The sequence below is a fragment of the Arachis hypogaea genome, chromosome 19, assembly GCF_003086295.3.
Source record: "Arachis hypogaea cultivar Tifrunner chromosome 19, arahy.Tifrunner.gnm2.J5K5, whole genome shotgun sequence".
Classification (NCBI taxonomy): Eukaryota; Viridiplantae; Streptophyta; class Magnoliopsida; order Fabales; family Fabaceae; genus Arachis; species Arachis hypogaea.
In genome coordinates, this window is record NC_092054.1 from 139,430,415 (window position 1) to 139,452,972 (window position 22,558).

Consider the following 22,558-nt stretch of genomic DNA (forward strand, 5'->3'; position numbering starts at 1 on the left):
ACCAAGTGGGCCCCGGAAGTGGATTTATGCATCAATTACTTACTCATGTAAACCCTAGTAGCTAGTTTATAATAAATAGGACCTTTTACTATTGTATTAGGCATCTTTGATCAGTTGTATGCTATCTTAGATAACGTTTGGGGGCTGGCCCTCTCGGTCATACCTGGACCTTTCACTTATGTATTTTCAACGGTAGAGTTTCTACACTCCATAGATTAAGGTGTGGAGCTCTGCTGTTCCTCAAAGATTAATGCAAAGTACTTCTGTTTTCTATTCAATTCATCTTATTTCGCTTCTAAGATATCCATTCGCACCCAAGAACGTGATGAAGGTGATGATTATGTGTGACGCTCATCACCATTCTCCCCTATGAACACGTGCCTGACAAACACTTCCGTTCTACATGAAATAAGCTAGAATGAATATCTCTTAGATCTCTTAACCGGAATCTTCGTGGCATAAGCTAGAATGATGGCGGCATTCAAGAGAATCCGGAAAGTCTAAACCTTGTCTGTGGTATTCCGAGTAGGATTCAATGACTGAATGACTGTGACGAGCTTCAAACTCGCGAGTGCTGGGCGTTAGTGACAGACACAAAAGGAGGGTGAATCCTATTCCAGCATGATCGAGAACCGACAGATGATTAGCCGTGCTGTGACAGAGCATGTGAGCATATTTTTCACTGAGAGGAGGGGATGTAGCCACTGACAACGGTAATGCCCTTGCATAAAGCCAGCCATGGAAAGGAGTAAGACTGATTGGATGAAGATAGCAGGAAAGCAGAGGTTCAGAGGAACGAAAGCATCTCCATTTGCTTATCTAAAATTCTCACCAATGATTTACATAAGTATTTCTATCTTTACTTTTATTAATTAATTTCGAAAACTCCATACTATTTTATATCTGCCTGACTGAGATTTACAAGGTGACCATAGCTTGCTTCATACCGACAATCTCCGTGGGATTCGACCCTTACTCACGTAAGGTATTACTTGGACGACCCAGTGCACTTGCTGGTTAGTTGTATCGAAGTTGTGAACCATGGTATTGGCACCATGTTCTTGGAGCCATTGCCAGGGAAAGAAAGAGCCATGAATTTCACATAATCAAAGTGTAATCACAATTTCGTGCACCAGATGCCTATGAGAGTAGGTCGGGAAGGGCCATCAATTTCTCACCTTCTCTTCGCAGATGACCTGTTGCTTTTTGCTGAGGCTTTCACTCAACAAATAGATAATATTGGGAGAGTCCTTGAGCTTTTTTGCACTATGTCGGGATTAAAGATAAATCAAGCAAAATCAACCATATCCTTTTCCAAAAATGTGGAACAAAGCCTGAAGGATATTATCACTAACAGATGCAAGTTCAAGGAAACTATCGAGCTGGGAAAATGCCTGGGTGCTATGATTACCAATGGAAGAACGCAAAAAAGAGATTTCAAGGGTGCAATGGAGCGGGTGTAAACCCCGGTTAAATTAGTAGATAATTAGTTAATAAATTATTTTTTTATAAGGAGGATTAGAAACATGAATATTATATCAAATTAGGGTAGAGCTCATCGAAACGAGAATTTTGACACCAATTTCGAAGAAAACGGTCCAAGATTGGACCGAACGGGCCGAACCGGTTGAACCGGACCCAAACCGGGCCGTGGGCCCAACCGGACCAGCCCTTTAAGTAAAAGCCACGTTCTTCTTCTCCTTATTTCGGCAGCATCAGAGAGCAACAGAGGAGAGAAAAGGAAGAACGTTAAACCCTCACGTTAACTTCCGTACGCCGTAACTTCTCCGTCCGAGCTCCAATCGCCGCACCGTTTGCGGCCACGCGTTCACCGCGTCGAGCTCTACATTTCTACCGGAACAATTTCATAGGTAACTTGTTTAATCACTCTCAGCTTCATCTTCCCCCAATTTTCGAATTTTAAGTGGGAATATTGAATTTCTTTGATTTCTGATGTTTTAGGATCCAATTAGCTTGAGAGAAACGTTCACTCTTGCTTATGTGAAGCTTGGGTAAGGTGAGGATACGATAATTCTATTTTATTTTCATTGAATTTGAGCTTTGAGTATTAAATTGGGTATATATGTGTTATGAATGTGTATTAGGTTGAAAATAAATAATTGGAGCTTGAAATTGTGAATACTGGAACTTGGAGGAAGCAGATTAGTTGAGTTTTGAGGGGCTGCTTTGGTTTTGAATAAATAGCTTTGGTCGTTACGTGGAAATCGGCCAAGGTATGGTTTAGGTTTCTTGCATTTAATATATAATGTTCTGTGAAAACTTAGGCTAGATGACCATAGGATAAGTTGGAATGCAGGTGTATATTTAATATTTAGTAATTTGTCGATGAATATAATTGGTTGAAGTTTATTGGATAATTAATTATTAATTTTGGATTTTGAATGTTATTGTTGATGAATATGGTTAGTTTGGTGCTTGTTGATTAACTAATGATTTGGTGAATTATTGATTTGAGGTATAACTATTGTGGAGGTTGTTGTGATAATGAGGTATTTTGTGTTAAAAGCCTAGGATTTATGAACTATGATTCTTAGTTGAATTTTGGGTTGTTAGATTTGAATATTGTATGAGTATAATTGTTTATCTGAGGTAGATTTATTGTGGTGACTGTTATGATGATGAGGAAGGGTATGTTGAATTGAAAAGAAAGCAGGTTTAGACCCGAAAAGGGTGGCAAAGTCCGAGTTTTAGAGGAGGTGCTGCCGAAATTTTATAAAAATTAGAGATTTTGTTTAGATGATTATTTAAAAGAAATTTAGATTTAAATGTTATATGGTTTGATTTTGAGTTATTAAGAAAGTGAGTATGTTTTAAGTTTGAAGTTTGATTCTTAGAAAAGAATGAATTATGTTTTGAATTGAAACTATTGATGGACGGAATGGGAGGTGTGATAATGAAGGATAAGGATTGAATATGTTTAATGTATGATGATGAATGAGATGCAATTGAGAATGATGTGGATGTTGAGGAATTATAATTGAATTATTTATATGGCTTATGAATTTGAATAATCTGAGATACGAGATTCCCTGGATTAAGTGCCGTGGCTTGCCACCACGTGTACCAGGTTGAAAACTCGATACTCTGTTGACCCTACGACGTAAGTGTGACCGGGCACTATATAAATTCCCGGGAATGTTACCCCCATTGAGCAATATTGATTATTTGAGAAAAATCTATGCATAGACTCTTGGGGATGCACGTCGGGGGACAGTCTAAGGACAATTCAGACTTGTCGGGTTGGCTGGATAACCGACAGATGAGCCTCATGAGCCATAGGACAGGCATGCATCATATGCATATTACTTGAATTACTTGCTTGTGCTCTAATTGGGTGTGCCTATCTGTATTTGCCATGCTAAATGTGTATTTGTTACCTGCAGTAGTTGTAACTTTCTTGTGTTTGTCTTTACCTGTTTATTTGTCTGTGAAAATGCATGATGGAATTGGAGGTATGGAGGAATGGCAGTATAGGACTTAGATTTAAGGTTAAGTTAAGTTAGGATTAAATATTTTTAGGAAACCGTCTTTTATGGCTTCTGTTTAATACTTTAAGCTCTACAATCTGAGTGTCGGCGTTCTAGGATTGCCTCTGGCATTCCCAGGACCTTATATATTATGTGTGTGGCACCTTTACCATACTGAGAACCTCCGGTTCTCATTCCATACTATGTTGTTGTTTTTCAGATGCAGGTCGGGAGCCATCTCGTTAGGCGTCTGGACTCTTAAAGCGGAGGGGTTACTGGATAGTGTTGTTGTATAGTTTTGTTGTACAGTGATGTATATATATGTACTTAGCTTTCTCTCCGCTTAACTTGTCCTTTTTGATCCTCTTAGAGGTTTATGGAGAGGCAGGATTGTGTGTATGTACTTTTGGGTTTTGGATATGTATGTATATATGTGTAAATATTCTCCGGCCAGTCTTGACTTCGCAGGCTGAGTTAGGAGCTTGTTATTTTGTATCTTTGGCACTCTATTCCTACTTCTGTTACCTTATGTTTGACAGTTACAGTTTTCTTAGCATGCAAGTTAACTCGTTCCTTGAGCATTGCGCTTTTATCTCGCGATTTTTATTTCCCCTATCCTTCAAGGCTCCTAGCATATTATAACTCTTTTGCTATTATATGTACTTATTTTATTTTAGAGGTCGTAATATCACATCACCTCTGTTTTACGACTTAAGCGTAAAGCTTTGTGTGGTAGGGTGTTACATTATGGTATCAGAGCAGTTCGTTCCTATAGAGCCTGAAAGACGGACTGATTGTGCTTCTGTGCATTCTCTGTATATGTGTTTATGTGCTATTAGGATATCTGATTGATATATATGGCATAAACGTTTGTGAGCATGCATTTGGAACTTAAAGCATTAGACCTGCGATATTGAGACTGATCAACTTAATATCACTTGTTTGGTGTGTATAGGGACCAGATGTCGACTCGCGGACGCGGTCGCGGGCGAGGTAGAGGTAGGACAGGCACCGTTACTCCTGTACCCACAGGGACTGATCCAGTAGATTTTATGGCTGCCCTGGGAAATATGGCTGCAGCTATGCAGGCAACAGCCGAGGCACTGGGTAATCAGATAAATCAGGGTAATCATGGGAACAATAATGATGAGGACGGTCCTATGACACTTGCTACATTTCTGAAAGTTCGCCCTCCGACTTTTAGGGGAACCTCAAATCCCACTGATGCAGATAATTGGATTCAGGCTATGGAAAGGGCATTACAGGCACAACAGGTTCCTGAAGAGCAATGGGTTGAATTTGGAACTTATCAGTTGCAAGGTGAAGCTCAGTACTGGTGGCAGGGAACACGACGTATCCTGCAGCCTGATGGTGCTGCGATTCCTTGGGAGGTTTTTCGGAAAGAGTTCTATAAGAAATATTTTCCTAATTCAGCCAGAAATGCCAAGGAACTTGAATTAATGCAGTTAAAACAGGGACAGATGACTGTTGCTGAGTATACTAGTAAGTTTGAGGAGTTATGTCGCTTTTCTCGTATCTGTCAAGGGGCACCAGAAGATTTTGCTGAATGGAAGTGTATTAAATATGAGGGAGGTCTTCGGAGCGATATTCTGAGCTTCGTTGCCCCAATGGAGATCAGGGTATTTTCTGAATTGGTGAATAAGAGTAGGGTGGCTGAGGATTGTGTGAGGAAGGCGGCAGCAGAGAAAGGGAGTTTGAGGATGCCTTTTCAGAGGCCTTCAGGGAGGAACTTTGCTCCGAGAGGTAGGAATTTCAAACGTGGAGGTTTTGTTTCGCAGCAGACTCAGGGTCAAGGTAATTACAAAAGGCCGAATACCAATGCTAGTCAAGGAAAAAGGTTTGGGAAGCAGCCACAGCAGGATCTGAATTGTCAGAAGTGTGGAAAATATCATCCTGGAGTTCCGTGTAGATTAGGACTTGGAGTGTGCTATTCCTGTGGACAGCCCGGGCATATAGCCAGTAATTGCCCTGAGAAGAAGAAGTATGAGACTGGTAGGGTGCAGCAGCCGGGGAGAGTATACACTACTTCTACCATTGGTGCTGAGGGATCTGAGACACTTATTAGAGGTAATTGTGAAATGGCTGGTAAAATCTTAAATGCTTTATTTGATTCAGGAGCAAGTCATTCATTTATTGCATTTGAAAAGGCCCATGAATTAAGATTGAGAATGGTGGTCTTAGGTTATGATTTGAAAGTATATAATGCTACTCATGAAGCTATGGTGACTAGGATAGAATGTCCACAAGTTCCTTTTCGAGTGCAACAGCGTGAATTTGTGCATGATTTGATTTGTTTGCCTATGACTGGTCTTGATCTCATTTTGGGATTGGATTGGTTATCCAAGAATCATGTTTTGCTTGATTGTTCTGAGAAGTCAGTACAGTTTATGCCAGAAGGGTCAGAAGCACCGGTTGTGGTGAATAGTTACTATTTGAACTCTATGATAGTAAACTGTTCTGGAACTGAATGTCAGGGTATTATGTTATTAACTGCGGGAGTATCAGGTGATGATCAAAGTTTAGAGCAAATTCCGGTTGTATGTGAATTTCCAGATGTGTTTCCGGATGATATTAATGAATTCCCACCTAACCGAGAGGTTGAATTTGCAATTGAGTTGGTACCTGGATCCGGTCCAATTTCAATTACTCCTTATAGGATGTCGCCTTTAGAAATGGCTGAACTGAAAGCTCAGCTGGAAGATCTGTTGGGTAAGCATTTTATCCGACCAAGTGTTTCTCCGTGGGGAGCGCCAGTGTTACTGGTAAAGAAGAAGGATGGGAGTATGCGGCTGTGTATCGATTATCGGCAATTGAATAAGATCACTGTGAAGAATAAATATCCGTTGCCTAGAATCGATGATCTAATGGATCAGTTACAGGGTGCCGGTGTGTTTTCTAAGATTGACCTGCGATCCGGATATCATCAGATAAGGGTTAGAGATGAGGATATTCCGAAAACTGCTTTCAGAACCCGTTATGGTCATTATGAGTATACAGTGATGTCTTTCGGGTTAACTAATGCCCCGGCAGTATTTATGGATTATATGAACAGGATTTTTCGACCGTATCTGGACAAGTTTGTTATTGTCTTCATTGATGACATTCTTGTTTATTCTAAGACTGAAGAGGAACATGCTGATCATTTGCGAACTGTGCTGCAAATTCTGAGAAACAGGAAGTTATATGCTAAGTTATCTAAATGTGAGTTCTGGAAGAGTGAAGTGAAGTTTCTCGGCCACGTGGTGAGTAAGCAGGGGATAGCTGTGGATCCTGCTAAGGTGGAAGCAGTGATGAATTGGGAGCGACCAACTTCAATGACAGAAATCAGGAGTTTCCTAGGTTTGGCGGGGTATTATCGCAGATTCATTAAAGGATTTTCACAACTCGCCTTACCTTTAACTAAATTGACTAGGAAGGATACGCCTTTTATCTGGACTCCGGAATGTGAAGAGAGTTTTCAGGCATTGAAGCACAAGTTGACTACTGCACCTGTATTGGTATTACCTGAACCAAGTGAATCGTTTGAAGTGTATTGTGATGCATCTCTGAAAGGGTTGGGGTGTGTTTTGATGCAGCACCAGAATGTTGTAGCATACGCCTCACGGCAGTTAAGGCCGCATGAGATGAACTACCCGACACATGATTTAGAACTTGCTGCTGTTGTGTTTGCTTTAAAGATTTGGAGGCACTACCTCTATGGCGTTAAGTTTCATGTTTTCTCAGACCATAAGAGTTTGAAGTATCTTTTTGAGCAGAAAGAATTGAATATGCGTCAGAGGAGATGGATGGAACTTCTGAAAGATTATGATTTTGAATTGAATTATCATCCAGGAAAAGCGAATGTTGTAGCGGATGCTTTGAGTCGGAAGTCTTTATATGCAGCTTGGATGATGTTACGGGAAGAAGAATTACTGAAGGCATTCCAAGGTTTGAATTTGGGAGTTAGAGAAGAATCTGGAATCCTATGTTTGAGTCAGTTGCAGATTTCAAGTGATTTTAAATCCGAACTTCTGAAGGCTCATCGAAACAGTGAAGCATTACGTAAGGTATTACCAGCAGTTGAACAGGGAAAACAATGGAGACTGTCAGAAGGTCAGGATGGTTTATGGAGGTTCAAGAACCGGATTATTGTGCCTGATGTTGGAGACCTACGACAAAGTATCTTAAAGGAAGCTCATAAGAGCGGGTTTTCAATTCACCCAGGGAGCACTAAAATGTATCAGGATCTGAAAGCGATGTTCTGGTGGCCAGGTATGAAGAATGATGTGGCATTGCATGTATCTAAATGTCTAACATGTCAGAAGGTTAAGATTGAGCATCAGAGACCATCAGGAACCCTTCAGCCTTTGGAGATTCCACAATGGAAATGGGAGAGTATTGCAATGGATTTTGTGATAGGTTTGCCTAGAACCCGATCTGGTTGTGACGCTATTTGGGTGGTTGTTGATCGACTAACAAAATCAGCTCACTTTCTTCCTATCCGAATAAGTTGCACAATGGAGGAATTGGCTCGAATGTATATCAAAGAGATTGTCAGATTACATGGTGTGCCCTCTACTATTATATCTGATAGAGATCCCCGTTTTACATCAAGGTTCTGGGGAGCTTTTCAGCGTGCATTTGGGACTCAGTTAAGCTTGAGTACTGCGTATCACCCTCAGACAGATGGTCAGTCAGAGAGAACTATTCAGACTTTGGAGGATATGCTAAGGGCTTGTGTTTTGGACCAGCCAGCAAGCTGGGATCGGTATATGCCATTAATAGAGTTTGCTTATAATAATAGCTACCATGCGAGCATCGGAATGGCTCCATATGAAGCTCTGTATGGCAGAAAATGTCAGTCTCCGTTGTGTTGGTATGAAACTGGAGAAAGGAGTTTATTAGGGCCTGAAATGATAGCTGAAACGACTGAGCAGATAAAGAAGATTCGTAATCGAATGCTTATAGCCCAGAGCCGCCAGAAAAGTTATGCTGATCAGAGGCGAAAGCCTTTGGAATTCGAAGAAGGAGAACATGTCTTTTTGAAAGTTACACCAACCACTGGAGTGGGAAGAGCTATTAAGACCAAGAAACTGAATCCCCGTTATATTGGACCGTTTGAGATTCTGAAAAGAATTGGGCCAGTGGCTTATAGAATTGCCTTACCGCCATACCTTTCGAATTTGCACAATGTATTTCATGTATCACAGCTTCGGAAGTATACTCCTGATGCAAGTCATGTTCTAGAACCAGAACCAATCCAAGTGAGAGAAGATCTAACACTCCCAGTAATTCCGGTGAGGATTGATGACACCAGTGTTAAACGATTACGAGGAAGGGAAGTATCATTGGTAAAAGTAGCTTGGAGACGAGCTGGTATCGAGGAACATACCTGGGAACTCGAATCAGATATGCGAAAGGACTATCCACATCTCTTTTCAGGTAACTATATTTGAATTTTGAGGGCAAAATTCTTTATTAGGTGGGTAGGATGTAAACCCCGGTTAAATTAGTAGATAATTAGTTAATAAATTATTTTTTTATAAGGAGGATTAGAAACATGAATATTATATCAAATTAGGGTAGAGCTCATCGAAACGAGAATTTTGACACCAATTTCGAAGAAAACGGTCCAAGATTGGACCGAACGGGCCGAACCGGTTGAACCGGACCCAAACCGGGCCGTGGGCCCAACCGGACCAGCCCTTTAAGTAAAAGCCACGTTCTTCTTCTCCTTATTTCGGCAGCATCAGAGAGCAACAGAGGAGAGAAAAGGAAGAACGTTAAACCCTCACGTTAACTTCCGTACGCCGTAACTTCTCCGTCCGAGCTCCAATCGCCGCACCGTTTGCGGCCACGCGTTCACCGCGTCGAGCTCTACATTTCTACCGGAACAATTTCATAGGTAACTTGTTTAATCACTCTCAGCTTCATCTTCCCCCAATTTTCGAATTTTAAGTGGGAATATTGAATTTCTTTGATTTCTGATGTTTTAGGATCCAATTAGCTTGAGAGAAACGTTCACTCTTGCTTATGTGAAGCTTGGGTAAGGTGAGGATACGATAATTCTATTTTATTTTCATTGAATTTGAGCTTTGAGTATTAAATTGGGTATATATGTGTTATGAATGTGTATTAGGTTGAAAATAAATAATTGGAGCTTGAAATTGTGAATACTGGAACTTGGAGGAAGCAGATTAGTTGAGTTTTGAGGGGCTGCTTTGGTTTTGAATAAATAGCTTTGGTCGTTACGTGGAAATCGGCCAAGGTATGGTTTAGGTTTCTTGCATTTAATATATAATGTTCTGTGAAAACTTAGGCTAGATGACCATAGGATAAGTTGGAATGCAGGTGTATATTTAATATTTAGTAATTTGTCGATGAATATAATTGGTTGAAGTTTATTGGATAATTAATTATTAATTTTGGATTTTGAATGTTATTGTTGATGAATATGGTTAGTTTGGTGCTTGTTGATTAACTAATGATTTGGTGAATTATTGATTTGAGGTATAACTATTGTGGAGGTTGTTGTGATAATGAGGTATTTTGTGTTAAAAGCCTAGGATTTATGAACTATGATTCTTAGTTGAATTTTGGGTTGTTAGATTTGAATATTGTATGAGTATAATTGTTTATCTGAGGTAGATTTATTGTGGTGACTGTTATGATGATGAGGAAGGGTATGTTGAATTGAAAAGAAAGCAGGTTTAGACCCGAAAAGGGTGGCAAAGTCCGAGTTTTAGAGGAGGTGCTGCCGAAATTTTATAAAAATTAGAGATTTTGTTTAGATGATTATTTAAAAGAAATTTAGATTTAAATGTTATATGGTTTGATTTTGAGTTATTAAGAAAGTGAGTATGTTTTAAGTTTGAAGTTTGATTCTTAGAAAAGAATGAATTATGTTTTGAATTGAAACTATTGATGGACGGAATGGGAGGTGTGATAATGAAGGATAAGGATTGAATATGTTTAATGTATGATGATGAATGAGATGCAATTGAGAATGATGTGGATGTTGAGGAATTATAATTGAATTATTTATATGGCTTATGAATTTGAATAATCTGAGATACGAGATTCCCTGGATTAAGTGCCGTGGCTTGCCACCACGTGTACCAGGTTGAAAACTCGATACTCTGTTGACCCTACGACGTAAGTGTGACCGGGCACTATATAAATTCCCGGGAATGTTACCCCCATTGAGCAATATTGATTATTTGAGAAAAATCTATGCATAGACTCTTGGGGATGCACGTCGGGGGACAGTCTAAGGACAATTCAGACTTGTCGGGTTGGCTGGATAACCGACAGATGAGCCTCATGAGCCATAGGACAGGCATGCATCATATGCATATTACTTGAATTACTTGCTTGTGCTCTAATTGGGTGTGCCTATCTGTATTTGCCATGCTAAATGTGTATTTGTTACCTGCAGTAGTTGTAACTTTCTTGTGTTTGCCTTTACCTGTTTATTTGTCTGTGAAAATGCATGATGGAATTGGAGGTATGGAGGAATGGCAGTATAGGACTTAGATTTAAGGTTAAGTTAAGTTAGGATTAAATATTTTTAGGAAACCGTCTTTTATGGCTTCTGTTTAATACTTTAAGCTCTACAATCTGAGTGTCGGCGTTCTAGGATTGCCTCTGGCATTCCCAGGACCTTATATATTATGTGTGTGGCACCTTTACCATACTGAGAACCTCCGGTTCTCATTCCATACTATGTTGTTGTTTTTCAGATGCAGGTCGGGAGCCATCTCGTTAGGCGTCTGGACTCTTAAAGCGGAGGGGTTACTGGATAGTGTTGTTGTATAGTTTTATTGTACAGTGATGTATATATATGTACTTAGCTTTCTCTCCGCTTAACTTGTCCTTTTTGATCCTCTTAGAGGTTTATGGAGAGGCAGGATTGTGTGTATGTACTTTTGGGTTTTGGATATGTATGTATATATGTGTAAATATTCTCCGGCCAGTCTTGACTTCGCAGGCTGAGTTAGGAGCTTGTTATTTTGTATCTTTGGCACTCTATTCCTACTTCTGTTACCTTATGTTTGACAGTTACAGTTTTCTTAGCATGCAAGTTAACTCGTTCCTTGAGCATTGCGCTTTTATCTCGCGATTTTTATTTCCCCTATCCTTCAAGGCTCCTAGCATATTATAACTCTTTTGCTATTATATGTACTTATTTTATTTTAGAGGTCGTAATATCACATCACCTCTGTTTTACGACTTAAGCGTAAAGCTTTGTGTGGTAGGGTGTTACAGCGGGTCAAGAATAAACTCAGTGGGTGGAAAGTAGGATGCTTGTCTTTCGCTGGTAGAGTTACTCTGGCTCAATCTGTGTTAACTCCCTCTCTGAACTATGATATGATGCATTCCATTATCCCTAAAGGAAATTGTCAAGAAATTGAAAGATTGCAAAGAAAGTTCATCTGGGCAGAAAATGCAGGAGAAAGAAAATTTCACAATGTGGGATGGCATATTTTATGCAAATCCAAAATTCTTGGAGGCTTGGGATTCAAATCTCTTTCCTTGATGAATGAAGCCTTCATGCTCAAAGCTTTCTGGAGATTAGTGGTGGATAATGATACTCTCTGGGCAAGAGTACTACTGAATAAATATGATAAAGGGAGACAATTTCCTGGTGAGATGAAAGTCAAAGGCTCAGATTCTCAATTCTGGAAAAATCTTAAAAAGATGAAGACGATCTTTGACAAGAATACAAGATTTTCAATTGGTAATGGTAAATCGACTCGTCTTTGGGATGATTCTTGGGTAGAAAATGAACCTCTTCGTGAGCACCTAACCAGTAATCAGATCCCTGCGGAGATAAGGAACATGACAATTATTGAAGCTGTGGAACAAAACAATGATTGAAACTACCCCCTTCTAAAGAATTATCTCCCGGATGTCATCATTAACAAAATAAGAGCTATCCATCCTCCTCTTCAAGAAGCGGACAGAGATCGAATATGGTGGAATGCAACTCAAAATGGAGATTTTTCTATTGCGAGTGCTTATAAACTTTTAGCAGGGCATGGAAAACCACAAGATCAAGTGTGGAATGTGATATGGAAGTGGAGAGGACCCCAAAGAATGCGGTGTTTCTTGTGGGTGACCACACACAAAAAACTCATGACTGCAAAAAGAAGATCAAAACTTTTTGGAGCACCCCCTTTCTGCCACAGATGCCAAGGAGTCCAAGAGACCCAAGAGCACCTGTTAAGAGACTGCCCAGCAGCATCTAGAATTTTGACCCAATTCATTCACCCAACCTTCCTTCAAGATTTCTTTAGAGCTCCCTTCGAAGCGTGGCTCAGATGGAACCTTTCCACTGAGTTGGGCCGTTCAAACCAAATAGATTGGATAACACAATTTGTAGTTACCTGCTGGTGGTTATGGCGCTGGAGAAATAAGGAGATTTTTATGCCGGGTTTTACCAGGTCTAATGATCCGTGCTCTTTCATTTGCAATCAAGCAATTTCGATCAGGAATGCTCCTTACAAGCTGTATACTGGAGAGTATAGAGAAAAAGTAGAAAGACAGATCTCATGGTCATGTCCACCTACCAACTGGATCAAATTGAATTCTGATGGTGCTTCGTGCGGAAACCCAGGGACAGCATCATATGGAGGACTCTTAAGGGATGAGATGGGGCATTGGGTTGCTGGATACTATTCAAACTTGAGAATCTGTTCAGCTTTTCAAGCAGAGATTTGGGGCTTGTTACACGGGCTGAAAACAGCCTGGGAGTTGGGAATCAGGAGGCTTATTGTGGATCTGGACTCAAAAGTGCTTATGGATGTCATTACTAAAGAAAATGCAGAAAACTATCCTAGTAATTTGATCAGAATTATCTCTAAGTGGCTGAAAAAGAACTAGCAAGTTAGAGTAAGTCATACTTATAGAGAAGGAAATAGAGCTGCTGATTTTTTAGCTAGAGAAGGATTAAAGTGTAATCCAGGTTTCAATTTTGTTGATGTGCCACCAGTATCTTTGAGACAAATTTTGTTTGATAATTGTAGAGGGGCTTCCTTACCCCGGTTGATTAGTGTCTTGTAATTCTGGGTTTTAGCCCCGTTTAAATACCAAAAAAAATATAACTTATGTTACTTCTTAAGATTCAATCGATTTAACATCGATCACTTCTCCTTACCATCAACTATTTGGGAGTCATTGTTTAGCAAAAGTTATTAACGTAAAAAAAAAGTAACCTAATGTGATTGAAAAAGTATAGATAAATAATTCATAATTAGTCAACTTTAAATAACTGCAATTAACAATCATTAATTTTATATTTTAAAAAATAAAATTTAAATAATTATTAATTAATTATAATTAATTAATATAGAGTACAGTTTAAAAATAGGATTATGATTGATTTTCAAATTATTCTATTAAGATTTTGTTATGTCTCAAAAGATTTTTCTTTTACTTTCTTTTTTTCTTTCCAATTTTAATTCTCTAATTCTTTTTTTATTTTTTCAAATTCTTTTTTTTATTCGAATCTATTTTTTACAACTTTCTTTCCTTCTTTCACTCTTTCTATTCTTCTTATTTTTCTCTAACCCTATCATCATCACACCCTCATTCGTATCATAAACTAAAAAAGGGGAGAAAATCCACATTTGAACCCAAAGAGCATGAAAGAAGAGGAGGAATTAGTTTTGTGACAGAGAAAAATTTCTCTAAGAAACTGTACACATGTACTAAAAGTCTATTTGATCGTGTGTTTTCCGATAAGGTATTTTCAATAGGAACCATTGAAAATGCATTAAAAGCTATTTGGGGGAGGTCAGATGAATTTAGACGAGTGCAATTAGGATCAAGCCAATTCTAATTCTTTTTTCAAAACGAGTTAGGTGTACTCAAAATTGAGAAGAGATCTTCGTGGCTATTGAAGGATTATATTTTACATGTTCAGAAGTTGATAGATCCCGACTTTTAAGACTACGAAAAAATTAGTTCTTTTTCAATTTGGATTTAATTCTGGGAGTTTTTAGAAAAATTCAAGAGTGAAGTTGGTTGTAAATTGGGTGAGAAAATTGGTAAGATTATTAATATTGGCCTTTCTCTGTCAAAAAAAAGGAATCTAGAATTCTTAAATCTAGTTTTTATCAATGGTGATAAAAGGGTGAAGGATTGAATGGTTGCTCTAGGAGGTAAAGTACTGAAAATTGGATTATATGAACGTAGGACTTGATTCGAATGACTACTCTAGGAGGTAAAATGGTGGAAACTGAATTGAGATATGAGCGTATTGAGATCTTTTGCACCTATTGTGCTCACCTTGAACATGATTCAAAGCACTGCTAGATCTTCATGTTAGACTCTGCTTCAGGTGATATTAAAGTGGAAAGCATTGGCGATTGGATCAAGGTTGGTCAAGTAGAGAAAATAATTGACAATGATAGTAGTGATAATGCAAGCAACTTCAGAAATTATAATCTAAGCCTTCACAACCAAGAAAAAAGCCTGTCCCTTCTTGGTTGCTTGAAAGCTTCTCTAAACTGAATATGAAGGATAAAAAAATGAAGTTTCAAGGAGTACAAGTTTCTCAGCCAAATTCCAGAGTTAGCTCGGCAACCAATAACAAAATCTAGTTCTCCTATTATATTAGAAGATATCACAAGCTCCATCAATGAAATTCAAGAAGACAATCAGTTGATAATAGAAGAAGTTAGTAGCAAAAACCTGAATCTAAAATAGATGGCAATATTTGTGAGGAGTTTCTTTGTTGGAGGTAGAATTTTGAAAAGTTTTAACCACACCAATATTTGCCTAGTGGTCCTAGATGTGAGCAATATGACTCAGGTAAGTCTCATCAGTTTGACCTTTATTGTCTACAAAATTATTTTGAAGGTGTTGGTCCACAGACTCCAAGGGTGTATGAATAAGGTAATTAGCGCTACTTACAATACATTCTTAAAAGGTAGACTTATTTTTTATAACATTCTTGTAGGAAAATGTATGCACTATCTTAAATAAAAGAAGTGAAGCTTGGAATACGAAATAACACTCAAGCTTGGTATGAGTAAAGCCTACGATAAGGTGGAGTGACATTTTCTATGGTTTATTATGGAAAAAGTTGAGCTTTGAATCGAGATTCATCGACTGGATTCGTGAATTGATGACAACTGTTTCTTATTTTGTTGTTGTGGAAGGTCAACCCTATGATTTTTTTAAACCAAATAGAGGCATTTGTCAAGGTGATCTTCTATCCTTTTTCTCTTTTCTTATTATGTGCAAAAGGACTTTCCTTCTTGTTACACAAAGTAGAGGAAAACAATCTCATCTGGAGAATTTCGATAAACAGAAGATGCCTAACTATAAATCACATGTTATTTGTTGATGATACCATTTTATTCGGTAAAGCCTCGGAAAATAGTTTTGCCTTAATTCTAGAATTATTGGATGAGAGATTCAATAGGCTTAGAGTTAATCTTAATAAATCGGCCCCATTTTTTTGTAATAACACTCCAAGGCCAATTAGAACCTCTCTAATAGTCCAACTGAATATTTCTCATATATATGCACAGGATATTTATTTAGGCATACCTTTCCTTGTCAACTGCTCTAAGAAAGTCACATTCAACTCAATCAAAGATAAGATTCTCAAAAGAACACAAGAATAGAAAAAATATTTGTTATAGGAAGACAGGTATTACTCTGACTAATCGGTGAAGTTATACCAATCTACACCTTGTCATGTTTTAAACTTTCAGATAACTTGCTAAATAAAATTCATAGTATTCTAACCAATATCTAGTGAGGGTAGCAAAGTTCTGAAAGGCAAATAGTGTGGATTAGTTGGGATAAGATGACTATGTCTAAGAAAGAAGGTGGGCGTAGTTTCAAAGATCTCAGGGCTCAAATCTAGCCTTTTTAGGTAAATAATGCTAGAAAATTGTGACTTAACCTAACTCTCTTCTTTTTAGAATACTTAAAAGTAAATGCTTTAGATTTAATTCTTTTCTTGCAGCAGAAGTAGGAACCTTACTTTTTTGGAGTTGAAAAAATATTCTTGAAGAGTGGAGAGTTACAGAGAAAGGCATTAGTTGGAAAGTAAGTTATGGTGATATCCGAATTTTTAATGAATCATGGATCCCTCCTCTTTACCCTTTCACTATTCCACCATCTGTGACACTACTATCAGATAGTTACCATCTGTTATAGGTGAAAGACCGTTGTCAAATAAATAGTGGAATCAAGTATTAATCGTAGACCTTTTCCTCTAGAAATTGCTCAACAAATCCTCTCCATAACCCCAAGAGAAGGTGAAGACACATATCAATAGGGGTTGAACATAGCAAAAACATATGATATTGCATCAGGACTGTCAAATGGACTTGCCCAACCCGTTTAGGCATGTGTGTTATACAGACTAGCCCATTTAACCTCACTTTATTCGCAGACTAAGATTTTATAGTCCGGACTGTTTATGGCTAACCTGACGTGTTAAATGGGCTGGCCTATTTATTTGTTATTTTTTCTTTTTGAAATTTTTTAAAAAAAAATAAAATACTAAAAAAATCCAATTTTGAGGACTGTATAATTTTGGACAAAAAAAAATATTGTTTGGCACAAAAAAAATTAAAGTTTCAATAAATATATTTGACATTAATTTTTTTTTTACACATTGCACATTTGATTTGAGTAACTATTATGTTTTAAATTGTCCTTTTAACTTAAAAAAGAATCACATTCACATTCAATTAGTAATTTCATATTTCTAATTAAAGGAGTATTCCTAATTTTCCTAATAGATTTAACAAAGTATTATAAACCAATAAAGCAACATCATAATTTTACCAAAAAGCCATACAAAAATAAAAAGAAAGTGTTTAATAGATTACAAAAGTAGCAAGCAATGTAATTCCAAAATCTTTTATCTAATCCACCAGATTAGTCTACACCTACAATTGCAAGAAGAATAAATTATCAAATGAAAGTTAGTGACATAATGGTAGAAAAAAAATTTCAATAAAATTGAATTAAAAAAGTGTATAATTTGAAATAATTAGACAACACTAATAAAATACCAAACATCATATTAATTGAATCCACTTTATCTTTATAATGTTCTTTGTCACTTTTATTTTTACACTCAAATTCAATATCTACAATTTAAAATTAGTTAGTAGAAAACTAAACAAATACAATATGCAAGTCATTTAATATTTAATGCCAATAGAAGTTAACAAAATAAATTTAAAAAAGTGAATTATCATCCTCTTTAAATCCATGGATCTAATTACGAGCACAAATAAAAATTTGTACATTATTATCCAAAATAGAATTTCCATACTTATTTAGGACATGTGCACCAATGGAAAAGGCCGATTCCAAAGCTACCATAGTTATTAAAATACTAAGCACATCACAAGTCATGGAAGCTAAATCAGAAAAGCGATGAACTTGAGACCTCCAATATTACAAGACATCTATTTTGGAATTCATATCAAGAATTGACTCATCCAAATAGATATCTAAAGAAGACTTTCTTGGTGAAGCATTAGTTTGAACATTTATATTTCTCAACTCCTACAATATTTAAAAAAAATAATAATAAAATAGTTAAAAAAATAACATATTGACAGAAACATATAAAATAAAATTATATTAACATAATATACAAGATAAATAAGACTTATATTAGGCACATCAAATGAAAGTGGATCATCTTTTCTAGAAATTAAAATTTTTATTTAATTATTAGAGACATTATAAGAGGCATTATGTGACTCAATTTCAAAATATGCTTCAAACAATAAATACAGCTTCTTTTTTATGGTGGTCAATTTCTCATTAGCAGTAAATGGATCCACTTTATTCAAATAATATCCTAAGATATGAAATTTCATTCGAGAATCTAGAATAGCTCCTAAAGATAAAATCATAGAATAATTGCTCCAATACTTATCAAATTTGGCTTTCATTAGTTGCACCATTTTTCTTATGACATCATCCTCACTATTGGAGTATTCTTTTAGCAAGCACTCAATTTTTTAAATTTGCATAAAATATAAATTTGAAGTAGGATAATATTGACCAAACATTAGGGTAGTAATTTTGTAAAATGGATTAAAAAATTTACAGATTTCTCTTCCTCTTTTTCACTCTTATTTGAACGGATAATTTTTAAAATTGTTATCCTTCAAAAAGAGACTAACAACAATGCTCACATCTCAAAGCACTCTTCAACATCAAGAAATTAGAATTTTATCTAGTGGGCATATTTAAGTTCAATCTAATGTCAAGAATTTCAAGTGACTTAAGAACATCTCTAAATTGGGTAGCTCGTGCCTCTGATACTCTTCCATACTCAATACTCTCTCTGATATTATAAAAAATAGAACTAGCAACCTTCAATACATCTTGAACTATCAAGTTTAAAATATGAGTACAACACCTCACATGAAAAAATTCTCCATTACACAATAACCCATCACTTAAAAGGAGGTTTCACTTGAGTAAAGTTTGATGCTATCATTAGATGAAGCACTGTCTAAGGCTATTGAAAATATTTTCTTCTCTATTACCCATTCAAATAACAACTAAAGCACTTTATTTGCTAATTGATACCCCGTATGGAGAGGGAGTATGTGAAAAGAGTATCTTAAAATTTAATTTTTACCTAAAATCAACATAATGGGTAGTCAAAGTCATATAACCCTCTGTTGTGCATGAAGTCCAAAGATTAGTATTTAAATATATCCTACTTCAAAGTTTTTCTCTAACTGGCATTTTAACTTTTCTTTTTCAACAATATAAAATTTGAAAATATCAGCTACAACAATGTTCTGATAAAACATCTTAGCATCAGGATTCAAGTACTTAAAAATATCCCTAATCCTTCTATACTCAACAAATGAGAAAGAAAAATCATGTTCTATGATTGCTATTGCAATTAATTCACGAAAAACCACAAGATCAACTTGCCTAGCCCTTAACCTCCCAGCTTCATCAAGCATCATTCTTTTCAAATCATGAAATTTAGGAAGTTCACGACACACAGGAATATGTCATTTCAATGTAGAGGTACCATGAGTACTATTCCCACCTCTGTATTCTTTTTCACATCCTTTACATTTGCACTTTACTTTGCCATCTTTTTCAAATATTTTTTTAAAACTATCCCAGATACTAAATGTAGTTGACCTTTTTCTCTTTTTAGAAATTGACCCATCAATAGCAATAGGTGGAATACTTACAAGAGGTGTCGCTTAAGTTACTTCCAGTGGGACTTTGTCATCAACAAGATCATTAAAGTCATCATTAGAGTCTGAGTCCAAGAAAATGTGTTCTACCTCAGCATTTGGATCAATAAGATCTCTTGCATAGTCATCCATAATTCCAAAATAAATCACTAACCAAAAATACAAACACAGAATTAGATTACTCTTTATCATTTACAAAAAATATTATTACAAATAACCCAAAATAAAATAGAATAGATAAATAATTGACGTTGGTATCATACTATTCATCTAAACGTTGAGAACATAAGATTTATAAAATAAGAAATATCATGCATATTTTATTGTTAAGACAAGAAAGTAATCTTACAATTATTGAAAGAAGACTGATAACCGAAGACTACAAAAACTGAAGAAGAGTAGAAGCTAAACGAAGAATTAATAAAGTGATGAAGACTAAGGAGCCAATGGTGATGAGAGGTTTGTAAGGCTCCAATGGTAGAGATGCTCATCGACGACAACGATGAAGAAGTTACGGAAGAGGGATGGACAAATATAAATTTGTGCGGCTGTGTCGAAGAATTAGAGCTACTCCAGAGAGCTTTTTCTTTTTTCTTTCTAATTTTAATTTTTAGCGAGTGGCTGAGCAAGTGAGAATTTTCAATTTTGTGTTGTATTTGTATTGTATCCGGGTCGGATTTTTTTCGGCTGTGTTATGCATAGTATTGAGCTTATGGTGTAAGGCTGTGTTATGCATAGTATTCGGTTGGGTTTTTTCGGATGGCGTTGAGCAAAATCTTACATTTTTTAGTATTTTAAAAAAATAAAAATTTATGCGGGCCCTCGTTTAGCCTGTGGCTTAGCCCGTTTAACTCGTATTTTTTTCGGTTAATCAGGTTTAGCCCATTTAGCTTGAAAATTTTAACGGGCCAAAATTAGAGGAAAAAATTTGGCCATTTAAATGGATAAATGAGCCGGACCGTTGGGCCTGACTCGTTTTGACAGCCCGATGCATCAGTATCAGGATACAAGATTGCTTACCAATTTTACCATACTTTCATTGAATTCTGTCCGAACTTCATACAATAAGGATAGTTTTGAGAAATTTTTGAAAGCTAAAAATTCCTCACAAGATTCTATTTTTTAGTGTGAAAAATTCTTCATGGTAAGCTTCTTGTTCTACTTCTCTTCCACCAGCAGTTCTCATCCACTCTGGAAACTTGCCCAATCTGCAATTCAGCACTAAAATCAATCATGCACTGTCTATTTTTCTATGGTAAGAGTCCTTTAGCTTATCTCATCCCAGATTTTAGATGTTCCTTGTTCTTCGATTGGTGGAGGGATTCGGACATTCGGTGTTACAAGATAGACTTTAGGGAACAAGTTCTCATAGAGCTTGGCTTGGTATTGATTATAGCTTGAAATATTTAGAAAGAGTGGTGTCACCGAATGTAAGACCCAAAAATTTTAAAAAGGTTTATTATAAACTAATTTCAAATTCACTTATTTATTTGTAACTTTAATTTCAAAAATTACTTTATTAAAGATAATTAAAACAAGTTTTGATTAATTGAATTTAAAATAAATTAAGATTCTTATCCAATTTTATAATTATTGAGTTATTTTCTATATTTAAATTATAACATTAATAGTTATAAAATAATAAAAATTTTATATAATTTAATTTAAATAGTTGATATTTTTATAATTCAATAATTTGAGTTTTAGAAATAAAAGAAATTAATTTTATTATCTTATATTTTTATTTAGAGTAATTAATTTAGAATCAATTAATATTTTAATACCACAAATAATATTTTTAAAATAATTTTTAAAAATTAAATGAGTTTCAATTAATATGCTATGCCCCAATTTTATTAAAATTACTAGACTCTAATTAAATCCAAAATCTCCAAATTAAAACCCCAATTTTTTATCTAACCCTAACCCTAATTTTCACTAACCTCTCTCACCCACCCCTACACCTACACACAAAGCACACACACACAAAACACACACACAAGCTAACACAAGCGCGCACACACACATGAAAAAGAGAGGGAGAGGAACAGAGAAGACAGAGCGTAGGGAGGGAGAAGGAGACCGCCCAGCACATGGCTGCCGCGTTGCTTAGGACCGCCGCCTCGCCACAGCCGCCGTCACGTCGCCGTTCGTGCCATCGTCAAGGAGACCGCGCGAGAGAGAGTGAGACTCGAAGGAGAGGAGGCCGCAGGTCACCGTCCGTGAAGCCGTCGTCGCCGGTCCATCCACGAGCCGCCACGAAGAGGAGTCATTCCGCCCAGTCGCGTCGCCGTCCGTGAAGTTTGCCACCGCTGCTGCTATCCGTGCCGCCGTCAGGGTCGCGTGGAGGACGGAGGAGGCGAGCGTATGGTCACCGCCTCCGTGTGTCATCGCCGGCGCATTCTGTTCTGTCGTCGCCTTCGCAGAGGTCCAAGTCGCCGGAGCTCCACGCCGCCTCTGCCTCCCGAAATCCCGTTGTCGTCGCCGGAAAACACTGCCGGTAAGGGTTTTAAGTTTGATTTCTGTTCTTTTGGATTTCGAGAAGATTATTGACGCTGCGTGATTGTTACAGTCACTGTCACCAGGATTTTTGCTCGCCGCATTCGCTTGAAGTTATTGTCGGAGCTACTACCGGGTTGATTCAGAGTTGCGGCTGCTTCGTTTTATTATTACAGTAAGTAATTATGTTTCGAAAACCCTCATATTAGTATTTTGTTATGTCTGGTTAATGAATCTGAGGTTTGGTAACGTAGGGTCGAGTTCTGGTGGTTACATGTGGCTTTTACGTTACTGAGGTTGTGGTTACCGTTGTTTTCGGGCCGAGGAAAAAGGTTTACCGGTTTCGAT

The 22,558-nt window shown here is 37.0% G+C and overlaps 1 protein-coding gene and 1 long non-coding RNA gene across 6 annotated transcripts; both read left to right on the plus strand.

Annotated features, from left to right (window-relative positions):
* The first annotated feature begins 1,720 nt into the window (after positions 1-1,720).
* LOC140181943 (uncharacterized) lies at positions 1,721-3,997 on the plus strand. The gene is made up of 4 exons (XR_011877636.1): positions 1,721-1,871; positions 1,963-2,017; positions 2,106-2,234; positions 3,709-3,997. It is a non-coding gene; the product is annotated as an uncharacterized lncRNA (long non-coding RNA).
* Positions 3,998-4,919: 922 nt separating this feature from the next.
* LOC140181942 (uncharacterized) lies at positions 4,920-11,559 on the plus strand. Of its 5 annotated transcripts, none has more exons than XR_011877632.1 (4): positions 8,685-8,930; positions 9,485-9,539; positions 9,628-9,756; positions 11,231-11,559. XR_011877632.1 is itself a non-coding variant. In XM_072227722.1 (2 exons), exons 1-2 carry the CDS (start codon positions 4,949-4,951, stop codon positions 11,254-11,256), a joined length of 654 nt encoding a protein of 217 aa, XP_072083823.1. In that variant the 5' UTR covers positions 4,920-4,948; the 3' UTR covers positions 11,257-11,559. The 5 variants fall into 5 exon arrangements, 1 of the variants encoding a protein (XP_072083823.1); XR_011877635.1 differs by having other exon boundaries at positions 9,485-9,534; XR_011877633.1 differs by lacking the exon at positions 8,685-8,930 and adding an exon at positions 9,243-9,393.
* The last annotated feature ends 10,999 nt before the right edge of the window (positions 11,560-22,558 follow it).